This window comes from Pteropus alecto, unplaced genomic scaffold (genome assembly GCF_000325575.1).
Source record: "Pteropus alecto unplaced genomic scaffold, ASM32557v1 scaffold67, whole genome shotgun sequence".
NCBI lineage: Eukaryota > Metazoa > Chordata > Mammalia > Chiroptera > Pteropodidae > Pteropus > Pteropus alecto.
This window is the reverse complement of record NW_006441061.1, coordinates 8,877,696-8,889,850: the sequence shown is the minus strand read 5'-3', so window position 1 is coordinate 8,889,850 and position 12,155 is coordinate 8,877,696. Positions and strand designations below refer to the sequence as shown.

General features: G+C 56.5%; 1 protein-coding gene across 1 annotated transcript; it reads left to right on the top strand.

Moving 5' to 3' along the window:
• Positions 1-84: 84 nt before the first annotated feature.
• Positions 85-8,231, top strand: GLT6D1 (glycosyltransferase 6 domain containing 1). The gene is made up of 4 exons (XM_006918188.1): positions 85-158; positions 2,725-2,772; positions 7,115-7,252; positions 7,562-8,231. The coding sequence occupies exons 1-4, from the start codon at positions 85-87 to the stop codon at positions 8,229-8,231; spliced, it is 930 nt and encodes a 309-aa protein (XP_006918250.1).
• Positions 8,232-12,155: the final 3,924 nt, after the last annotated feature.

Here is a 12,155-nt window from a genome sequence, read left to right as displayed (position 1 = left end):
GGGGCGTCTGTGAGTCGGGGGCTCTGTGAGTCAGGGGCGTGGCTTCTTAGTCTGAGGGGCTTCTGTCCCCTCCCCCGGCAGAGAATGCGTTCTAAGCGAAAGCTGCTGCTGCTGACCTCGCTGGTCTCGTGGCTCTGGCTGGTCCAGCGTCACCTCAGGTAAGTGCAAACCCTGGACGACCTGTCGTGGTTGGCAGGCATGAGCCGAACCGCTGAGTTTTGTCCAAGGGTATTGATTTTAGGGACACTCTCAAAAGGGACCGGATGTCACCTCTCTGGGGGGCAAAGCACACGGACGTCGTTGCTCTCATTTCTGGACGTCCAGCGATTATTTTTGGGGTGCCGTCTGGGCGCCAGGTTCTGTTCCATGGGCTGCGGGGGGCGCAGCGCCAAATGCCCTGAGGGTCCGGGGCGGGACCCCAGGGAAGAAAGCGCGCACGCGGGAAAAGTGGCAGGAAGCCGGCGGCGGTGGCCTTGAGCGGCCGCAGTGTGTCCATCAACAGTGCTTCGTCAATTTGACGGGGTCACGCAAGGGTTGATAACGGGGTGCGGGGTGGGGGACGGGGCCTGGGGATGCCACATGCTGTCTTCACAGCTTTGTTTTTCCGTAAAATTTCTCTAAAAGTAAAGTCTATTAAAAAACGGAGGGGAAATAAGGGAACAGGTTAATGATGCAAAATCAGGCAGAGGTCGGCCCCGCTGTGCGGTCCCTAGACCACAGGTTACGTCTCTTCAGGGCCGCGCCGGTCACGACGAAATTCGGATCGCCTCTTTGATGACGGTGGTGAGACGCTCCCCTCGTGAAGGCTGTGGACCCCACACTGGTCCACAGCGGGAACCCCGCAACTGCAGCCTCCCTCCCGGCACGTCCTAGGGGCTCAGTAATTATCTGGTTAAAGGGAGAGAAACAAACGGATCTGAATTGTGGGATTTTTGTGATTCGAATCGCCACTTTGAATCGGGTCTCCTTCAAAGTGAAAACTCTAATAATTTTTTTCGCTGATCTAAAGAACGTCATTTAGTCATTTACCGACACGGTCGACAGATTTAGCAAACAAAGCACCAGGACTCCGAGTTACCGCTGAATTTCTGATAAACAACGAATCCTCTCTCGGGAGGATGCCGGGCACCGCTGGGGACGCACGCGCATGAAAACGTTCCTCATTGCCTGCGTTAAAGCCACGTCGACCGGGCTTTGTCCTGTCTGCTGACCTCTCTGCAGAGCAGGGCGCCTGCCCGCCGGGCCCTGCCATGGAAACATCCCGCAAGCTGGGAAGCACAGCTGCAGGATCCAGGCGGTTCCCATGGTGACGGAACCAGGAGGGACAGAAAACGGAGTCCCCAGAAGCTCCCAGTGAGGGCTCCCGGCCTGTCGGGGCAGAAACAGTCTGGACAGACGCACGCGTACGCGTAGGTGGCATGCGTGTGGCCTGTGTGCCCTGTGAGGCAGGACACGAGGTGGCAGCATTGCACAAGCTTTACTGAACAGCAGCCCTTCTGAGCCCAGGCCGATGACACCCAGGGGGACTGGGGAGGGGGCTGCACGGCTGGCCGAGGTCGCCAGCAGCTAGGAGGGCGTCTGTGGGCCGGAGTCCTGAAGGGCAGCAGAGGTCTGGGTTTGCCTCTGTGTGGCGAGCAGACGTGAGGTGCAGTGCGTGAAACAGGCTGACCTCACGGTTGTCATACGGGCACGGGGAGCAGTGGGACACGTGACAATGAGGTTTGGGCTAAGGGTCCCGCCTGCATGGAGGTGTGGACAGCGGGAGCCCTGGGCGGCGCTGGCCTGGTGGAACAGTCCCCTCTGGTGTCACTGCCTGGGTCCCCGCTTGTCCAGGACCCGGCTGGCTCTGCGTAGAGTAAGTCTCTCGAGGCTGTGACCTCTTTGGTCAGGACCCCCCCTTCGCCAGCCATGGTCATCCCCTAGGACTCCAGGAGCTCATAACACCAACTTCTAAAAGAAGGCGACTTTTTAGTAAGTTTTCCATTGGTCAGTTTGTGTTTTTAGTGACATTGGGCTGGGGCAACCCGGATTGTGACAGCCCTGTCCTGGGGAATGATAAGGACACCCCTGCGGCTGAGGACACCTCCTGTTAATGTCAGAACGGGGTGCTCCCCCGGAGTTATTTCCGTGTTTACAAAATGTCCCAGGGTTCTGGAAGGCAGTTCGCTGCCTAACTAACTTGGCGATTGAATAACTCACGTAAGAGCACAGTAAGACCCTGGATGAATCGCGTATTTAAGTGGAAGTTATTATAGACACGGGACTCTGCCCCAACCCCTTCGCATCTGGTGCCCACGACACAGCCACGTGGGTGACGAGTGGGCGAGTGATTTAAATCTGCATTTTGTCCCCGCACGCATTCTCAAACCCGCTTTAGTTTGGGGGTTAATCTTTCTTTCCAGAAGCACGATCTTTCTTGCCTTCCTGCCTCTGGCCATCACCCCTCACCCTGCATCCTTTCCCGACCACCTGTCCCATTCCAGGCCAGGCGAGCCGTCTCCTCCCCAGGCGGCTTTCCCTGACCCCACTTTTGGGTCAAATGTGCCGCTTATGCTACCAGAAGCCATCCCTCCGTCAGTAGTGATCGCTGGGACCACATCGGGCTCTGCGGCCAGCTCCCCGGGGCAGGGGCTGGGGCTACATGTTCACAGCTGCAGAACTGGTACCCGTCCTGCTGCTGAACGAGTGGATTACGTGATAACTCGGTTTCTCCTTTACATCCAGGAATCATCAAGCACAAGAACTTGGACTTTCAGACTGGTTTGATCCCAGGTAAGAACAAAATGCCTGTCGCACACGCACGAGAGAACTCGATGTGGGGGAATAGGGTCCTTCCCACACCCGCCCCCCGTCACCAGATTGTAGTTACCTCGGGAGGTTTCCGGCAGCTGGAATTTTAATTTCCCAGCCCGTTAATATGGACACACACTACTTGGTCGAACCTTCCTGTTCATTCAGTGAAGAACGGAATCTCCTCGGAGCCAGCTGGAAACCGCCAGGGATGAGTCCTCTGGACTTTGGCGCCAGCACCCGGGGTGGGGGGCGCTTTTTGTGATGGTCGCGGAGTTTCCTGCTTTGTGGTCACATACGTAATTTATTCAACGCGTTCTCTCTCGGTTTTCGATTGTCGAGACCGGAGCTATCGCGAGGGATGTTTCAGTGGCTAACGATGCACATGTGTATTTTGACCCTGTCATGTGAGTGTATCCGTCAGATGAATTTCCAAAACAGAGTTTTTAGGTCAAAGAAGGCAGACGTTTAAGATTTTGGTGTAGGTTTGGTGTAATTTTCCCTTTGATAATCATACCATTTGATTTTCTTCCCTGTGGCGGATGTACTAAAGTATCATAAGGTCTTTTATTCTCGACGGAGCTGCCAGTTAAAACAGCCCAGTTCAATGTGCGTTTATGAGATTTCATCTGAGCGTATCTTAACGTGTTCATAATTTGCTTGTATTTAATCTTCCGTAAACTCCGTTTTCATGCCAGACAAAGATTTTAAATCAGCTATTTTAAGGTTGTTCGAAGAAAGAAAGGAAGTCCTAGGAGGATGATGTCTTGCCAAAGAGACAAGATCAATAAAATATAGAAATTATAAGAAGAACCAGGTAGAAATTGTGGAGTTGAAGAGTGTAGTAACTGAAATAAAAAATAAATAGTTAGATGAGATGATGGTAGATTTTGAGCAGGAAAAAGGAAGAATCAATAGCCCAAGCAGCTCAGCAAATCCCAGACAGGACCATCGCAAGCGGCCTCACTTCTAGACGGATCATAAATGATCCAAACCCATAGACAAGGAAAGGATCTCGAATGCAGCGGAGGGAACTGACTCCACAAGGCTGTTATGAGACACCGTGGAAGCCAGAAGGCTGAGGGACGAAATATTCATCATGCTGAGAAAGAAAACCTGTCGACTAAGAGTTTTTTATCCAGAAAAACTGTCGTTAAAAAAAAGAAGAAGAAATTCAGACATTTCCAGGAAAAGAAAAACGGAGAAAATTTATCGCTAACACAACGGCTGTACGAGAAATGCCTGAGGGAGTTCGTTAGGCCGAAATGACCAAACACTGGGCAGGAACCTGAGTCCACGGGAAGAAATCCAGGACCTCAGTAAGGGTGACTACCGGGGCGAATGTCTAAGATTAAATATATATGTTTTCGGAATTTTCTTCTGTCTGATCGAAAAGACAGCTGAATGGAGCAATAATTGCCATCTGTGTCGATGTCCAGACAATATATAGAGATGTCGTTAGTCTGACAGTAAATGCGCAGAGGACAGGACAGGAAACGAAGCCATGTAGGACCACGGTCTTTGTCCACGGCGGAAACTAAGGTGGCATTAGCTGGACTGGGTTGTTATAAAGTAAGATGCTAAATTCTAATCCCCAAGATATTGGGGACTAAACTAAAGCAAGCGGGGGCGGGGGGCGGGGTAAGAGAATAAATAAATGAAATAGAAAATGGAAAAACGGAGGAAAATCAATGAAACCAAAATCGGTTGTTTAAAAATAGCAACCAAGTTGACAAGCCTCTCACTAGACCGTCCAAGGGAAAGGAGAGAAGACTCGACTTGCTAGCATCAGGCGTGAACGAGGGGACATCGCTAGCGACCTTCAGGAATAATAACGATCACGGGGGACACTACGAGCAGTCGTGTGCCGGCGCGTTGGATAACCTGGGGCAAACAGAGAAATTCCCCAAAGACAGAAATTCCTAGAACTTCCTAGGAAGACTCCAACAGAAAGGGGAAATTCGAAGAGATCTATGACAAGTAGAGACTGAATGAGTAATACAGATTTTTCCGTGAAAAGCTCAGGACCAGATGACTTCATTGGTCAATTCTGCCAAATGCTTAAAGAAGAATTGATACTAATCCTTCACAAACGCTTCCCCAGATTAGATGAGCACAGCATTACCCTGATACCAAAACCAAACAGAGACACCGCAGGAAAGCTATAGACCGATATTCCGGATGAACGTAGGTGCAAAGTTTTTTGACAGAATACTAGAAGACCAAACCCGGGGACATGTAGAAAGGGTCATACACCACGAAATAGCGGGGTTTATTTCAGGAATGCAAGGTTGACCCAACGCATGAAAATCATTCAGTGGAACCACCACGTCAAACCCACACGACCATCTTGATAGACACAGGGCAATCCTTTGACAAAATCCAATGTCCCTCACAATGCGTATGCTCAACAGACTAGGAATGGAAGGGCGCTCCTGAACCCGATAAACCGAAGACACAGCAACGAAACCACACAGCAACGAAACCGGGTAAAATGGACCTGGTTTTAAAATTACAACCTCGTGTGCATCAGAAGACACCCCCGAGAAAGTGAGAGGGCCATCCGGAGAATGAGAAAAATGTTTGCAGGTCATATACGCGTTAAGGGTCTAGTACCCGGAATATGTAAAGAGCTCTTACAATTAAACAACAAAAAGACAAACAGCGCTTAAAAATGGGCAAGAGATGGCCAGCAAACACTTCATCAGTTACACAACTCTAAATCCCAGCGAGATACCGAGTCGCACCTGTGACGAGCGAGGATCGTAGGATGACTGGAAGGAAAACGTCAGGCCACAGAAAAAGTTGGCGAGAAGGTGGAGAAATTTAAACTCTTATAAACTGCTGGCGGGAATGTAAAATACAGAAAACAGTTTGGCAGTTTCCTGGAAAAGTTAACCACGGAATTATAATATGACCCAGAAACGGCACCTCTAGGTGCATACAGCCGAGAGAATTAAAAACGAACGTTCTAAGAAAAACTCGTATACTGTGATGTTGTAATAGCCAATAAAGGTAAACAGCTGGAACATCCATCAACTGATGCATGGATTAAAAAAATGCATGAAATGGAATATTATTTAGCCGTACAAGGAAGGAAGCCTGAGTCGCGCCACAGCATAGGTAACCCCCAACACGTGTTAGGAGGAGAAGCTCGACAGAGAACATCAGGGTGCTGCGGTCCTGTTTATAGGACATTTCCAGGACAGACAAATCTACGGGGACCAGAAATTCAATCAGCGGTCGTCAGGGGCTGCAGGGAGCACGGAGCGGGGAGTGACCGCTGACGGGTACAGGGCTGTTTCAAAGTATTTCATTTTCTTGGGGGCAACTTATTTTTTACTTATTTCTGTTAGAGGAAAGAGAATTTATCAGCCGGTGGAGCACGTGGGGCTTGACATCACCGGAGCATGAGCTGTTTCTTGGGAGCGACTTAGTGTCCGGTTTCCGCATGTGCATTGTTAGCACGTAGAAATGGGATGCACGTTTGTGTGTGTGCTGGTCCCGTGTCCTGTACAAGGACGCTCTTTATTTCCTTTTCCTGCTTCATTGCGGTGGCCGGAACTTCGTCCCCTGTTGAACAGGGCTGGAGAGAGTGGGCGTCCATGCCTTGTGCCGTCTCAGGAAGAAGACTTCCGTCTTCAGCGCTGTAGGCGTTTCAGAGATGCTTTTTATCACGGGAGGGTGATTCTCCTCTACTCCCATTTTTCTGAGAGTTTTTCTCTGTTTTTTTATCACGAAGGGGTGTTGGATTTGGTATAATGCTTTTTTCGTCCCCTGTGGCAAATGACACGGGCATCTGATTGTTCTTCGGTCTCTTGATATGGAAGGTTGCATCGAATGATTTCCCCAGGTTGAGCCGGCCTGGTATGTCCTAAACCCTGCTCTTTGTTACTGAAAGCAGATTGAGTGTCCGTGTCTCTCTGGAGTGATCCGTTCGTTTCTGCTGGATTGCACAGGTGGACTGAAAGCATGAGGGGAAGGTGGAAAAAGAAACCATTCTCTAGGTCTCCCAGGGAAAGGGCGGGGAGAGGGGGGAGCAGGAGGAGGGGAACACACAGGACACCAGGGAGGCGGTGGCACTCCAGGGACAGCGCTGGCCTCAGGTGACGATCGGAGAATTTTCTGACTCTGGGCTTTAAGCTGCAGCCAGAGCTCAAAGCGGATGGAGCCCGACTCGGAAGGCCGTCCCGAGAGCACGTGATGCCCTCGGGGCGGGCAGGCGCCCGTGCTCTGCAGCGGGACCTGGGCCTGGCAGCCCGCGCCGCTGTCACCGTGGGGCAGGGGGCGGCCCTGCCTCGCTGGTGTCCTGTGTGCTCGGCAGGAAACGCCCCGACGTCGTGACGACCACGGGCTGGCTCGCCCCCATCATATGGGAAGGCACGTTCAACAGGCGGGCCCTGCGGGACCACTACGCCAGGCGGAACCTCACCGTGGGCCTGGCCGTCTTTGCCGCCGGCAGGTAGGGCCCACGAGCCTTTGCCCTGTTTGGGGGGAGGAGGAGCACCCACTACTGGGGGAGCACCCACGGCCCTTCTGCCTCCCCGAGCCGCCCCCAACCACGGCTGCCGGCTGTCCCGTACCAAGTGTGCCCGGGCATCGTCCCCATCCTCAGCTGGGGGCTCACTGTCATTTCGCGAACTCCCCGTGTCCCGACCATGAAGGCTGCTGCTCCCCTCACCCCGCCACCGGGCACCGGCAACGCACGTGTGGGACGTGCGTTCTCCCGAAGTTTCGGGAAACTCAACTCCCGCGTGCGTGCGCTCGGCAGGGCCGCGGCCGGGCACCTGGAGCCGTTCCTGCGGTCGGCGAAGAAGCACTTCATGACGGGGTACCGGGCCGTCTTCTACATCATGGTGGACGACCCCCACAGGCTGCCGGACCTGGAGCCGGGCCCTCTGCAGACCTTCAAGGCGCTGCCCCTGGCGCAAGACCGCGGGTGGCACGACCTTGACCTCGTGCGCATGAGGCAGCTGGGGGAGCTCGTCGCCGACCACGTCCAGGGCGAGGTGGACTTCCTCTTCAGTGCGGCCGCCGACCAGGTCTTCCAGGGGGACTTCGGGGTGGAGACCCTGGGCTCGTCTGTGGCCCAGCTCCACGCCTGGTGGTGGTACAGAGCCGCTCGCGACTTCCCTTACGAGAGGAGGCCGCGCTCGGCCGCCTGCATCCCGTCCGGGCACGGGGACTTCTTCTACGATGGCGCGCTGGTTGGGGGCACGCCCCTGCGGGTCCTGCACCTCGTGGAAGAGTGTCTGAAAGGGGCGCTACAGGACATGAAACACGGGCTGAACAGCACCTACGAGAGCCACCTGAACAAGTATTTCTTCCTGCACAAGCCCACCACGCTGCTGTCCCCGGAGTACGGCTGGGACGCCGTGCTGCATCCGCCCGCACAGGTCCGCTACGTCAAGGTGCTGCGGCACCCCAAGGCGGCCTGGTGACCGCCAGGACGGCGGGGTCCCCCGACAGCGGGCCGGCCACGCGGCCGCAGGCGGCATGGGACGCCGCGGACCTTCCGCTCCGCTCCTCGGATGTGGAAACTCGCACCTGTCCAAAAGAGACCTTTCTCCTGGGGACGCTGACCATCCCGTTGGCCGGGGCCGGACGGAACAAAAGGATGATTATTTACCGTTTAACGCACAGCAGCGGCATTAATGTCTACGTATTGTAGCCTGGGGACAATTTTAGAGGCATAAAATAAAATTTTTAATGGAGAAAGATTCTAGTTCAAACACACACACACACACACACACACACACACACGCACACGGCAAAGGAGTCTACGTAAAGGAAAAAAAAAATAGCATGTCAGCGCCCTCCCGAAATACGCAGTGTTTCCCGGTTTGGGGGGATTTGCAGTGGGACCCATCCTCTCTGTGCAGCGTGAGAGTTTCCACCAAGAGCGTGTCTCTGTGTTACGGGGACAGAGAGAGCTCGAGTTCATTTTTTTTTAAAGCTATAGGCGTTTAATTCATTTATGTTTTAAAGAGAGGCGGGGACGGAGCTCTGTGGCGGAGGCACACAGGGGCCTCGAGGGGTAGAAAACAGTTACATGCAGAAATGTCCCCAAGCGGCCACCCATGGCGTGGCATTTCCTCTGCAAAGTCCAAAGCGCTCAAAGTGATGGGCGAGGTGTGGGCAGTGAGGGCTTACAGTGGCCTTGGGCCTGGAGAGTCCGGAATCACAGCATGGTGCCCTCCTTAACCCTCGTCTGTGGCGTGGAACAGGTCGGTAAGTGTACGGCCTGAGCGCGTCCCCCTAAATTTATCCGTACAAGCTTTTGGCCCCAGGACCTCCTCATGCAACTGCATTTGGAGGTGGGTCTTTACGGGGCTGATTAAGGTCACATGAGGTCACCAGGGTGGGCCCTCACCCTATAGGACTGGTGCCCTTCTAAGAGAGGAGGTGAGGGCACCGAGCACCTTGGACGTTCCCTTCGACGCTTCTCGAATAAGCGATGTTTTTTCAGACGGGCCGTTTTATGAGACGTTGCTGTTATGCTGACTCGTGTCCACTTCCTGACTTTACGTCCGGTGTCGCTGATCTTTCTCTCCGTCCCTGAGCCGACGCCTCACGGTCTTAGTCTTTGTGGTTTGATGTCGCTCGTGTGGAATGGTGCGTCAGGTAGCCTGACTCTTCCCTGCAGCATCTCGAAGCTTTTATTCCTTCACGGGGACCTTCGATTCAGGCTTGCGGTGTCGGGGAAACACCCCTTTTTTTGAATGGACGGGTCGACTTGAGGATCATGAAATATCTACGGTGTTGAGGTCTACGCAGAAACATCACGTGTCTACTTATTCAAGTCATTTATCCCCTGCCCCAGAGGAAGGATTAAAAAACATTTCTGCAGTGAAGTCCGCAGGCTTCTCGCTGAGAGTGGCAGCACGCGCTGTGTGATCACAACGTGGGCATCACGCTCTTCTTCTTGGGTTCGCTGGCTCACGGGAGCTGCTGTGCTTTGGGCGTCTGTCTGTCTGTTCATCGCTGGCTCTCGTGTGAGCCGCAGGTGAGGCCACACAGGTGGCCGACTGGTTCGCTGCCGTCGTGCTGACCTCGGGTTGGCGGTGGTGGGAGCCGCCTTGTTGAGGTGTGGCCTCCTGGGAGGCCTGGCCCTGCCAAGGGCGTTTCTGTGCAGGTGCTGGTCATACCTGTCTCCCAGGCTTTTCCAGACATACGTACTGAGGCCCCGACCCAGTTTCTGTGAGGCTGCCCAGCCGGTGGGGTCCCCTGGCTCGCCTGGGCAGAGGTGGGCGCCTTCTGTCCAGTCACCGCCCTCGTAGGGCCCGTGACTCTCAGGAGAGGGCGGTGGCCTGTCTCAGCTCACCTGTCAGGCAGGTACGTGGGCCTGCGTCTACCTGGCTCCTCTGGGGAGCGCGTGCTGGCTCTGTGGTCACTCAGCACCACCCCCGACCTGAGCAGGGACCCAGGCGGAGGCAGGTCAGAGGAGTCCCAGCCCGGCCCCTTGCAGGGTGGCTGTGTGAAGGACACCGCACGTGGCTCCGTCCGCTGGACTGCAACACTGTGCTCGCTGCGGCCGGGAGCGTCAGGCCACCTGCCCCGCCCTCACCGCCCGACGTGCCCTGAAGCCCGTGGGCTCCTCAGTTGGTGGTTGGCAGGACCTGGTGACCCACAGTGAGGGACCACAGGAGGGCGGGGCCCGGCACGGGCTGGTCGCAGAGGGCAGGGGAGGGCACTGGGCAGGGGCAGTGGCAGGGAGGCGAGGGCAGCATGGTGGCAGGGGTCCCAGCAGGCAGGCTCAGGGGGTGGCCCTGACGTGGGCTTCGGGCGGGGGACACTGGGCTGCGGGGGGAGGAGAAAGGCGGAGATTCGAAGGCCTTCGTCCGTTCACCTCGGAACCACACACTGTCCCTCCCTGGGGTCCCCTTGCCGTCTGCTGTCCAGCACCCCCGATGGCAGGCCACGTCCTGTCACGGCCCCTGTGCCCTCCGGACGACCCACAGACCCTCCCCACCTCTCCCTCTGCTCCTGCCACAGGTCCACACGGTCCCGGCTCTGGGCAGCCTCTCCTGCCTGCGCCTCGTCGCCTCTCGGGGCCGGAGCAGAGCCGTGGCCCCCGCCCCCACCCCACCCTCACCGCACAGCTCTTGTCCCCAACAAACTAGCGACAGAACTCGTGCCCCGTGCAGCCTGCACAGGGGCCGCAGGATGAGTCGGTCTTGTTTTGCATGTGTCCCCAGCTCCCGGAACGGCCTGCGTGTTTGCTGATTGACTGACCGATGCACGGGGAGCGGGTACCGTGAGAGGCAGCACCCCCCTCCTCCCGGGGTATGGCCTTGGCTCTGTCTCTGAACCTCTCTGAGCCTCAGCGTCTACATTATAGAATAGAGACGAGTTTGTGGCCATGTCGCCATGTCCCAAGGGCTGCGTGAGCGCTGGCGGCCGAGGTATCCCGCACAGGCCTGGCCGTAGCGGGCGTCCAGTAGAGGCTGGCCACGTGTTTAAGCGCGCTGGCCCTGTGTGGTTATTGCGAGTGCGGGTGCCAGGCCCAGAGGAGAGGCTCGGGCCCCGCCTGGCTGGCCGGGGCGTAGGGCAGAGGGCGGGAGGTCAGCGCTTACCGTCCAGGTTAAAGACGGGGACTTCCTGCAGCCGGAACCCCCTGATGCGCCTCAGAAACTCCCTCCGCCACTCGGAGTCCTCGGGCCCGCTTCTGGCTGGGAGCAGAGGAGCTGGTGACCCCAGAGTCCTGTCTCGATTCCGCCCTCTCCCCCTGGGTCCCCGCTGGGCCCGAGCCTACTGCTCTCCAGCTGGTCAGTGGCCTGGCCGCAGCCCTTGTCCCCCAGCCTGCCTCGTGACCTCGAGGAGAGGCGCAGGCTCAGCACTCCTGGAGGGGGCGAGTCAGGCCCCGTCCCCTTGGGGAGGACCCGCCGGGGTCCTCACTGCACACTCGGGGGGACGGCACCCCCCCTCACCCCGACCCCCTTCTCCCTACTGCCTGCCACCCTGGTCCTGTGGCCCCCTGCCACGCCCACTCCAGAGGCCCCGCCCCTCCCTCACCTCTGTCAGCTTCGGGACCATGTGACCCCCCCACGTGACTCAGGGCTGTTACGTTACGTGTCCCGGTGGAGCTGGGGACAGCTTTTTCTGACCTGCCCCTGAGACTCTGAGCCCCAGGATGCGCCCGGCACGCAGCGGGCAGGAGATGGCAGTGAGGTGTGTAGGGTGCAGACGAGTGTGTGAACGGCGGGGAGCCTGGCTGAGGGGCCCCAGGGTGCAGCTCCAGGTAGCCCAAGCTGGCACCGACACCCTCTGAGCAGCGAGCTCTGAGCGCTCGGCCCAGACAGACGCAGGGACTGCCCGGAGCCAGGGAGAGCTGCCACCTACCCAGCAGCGCCCACAGGTCGGTG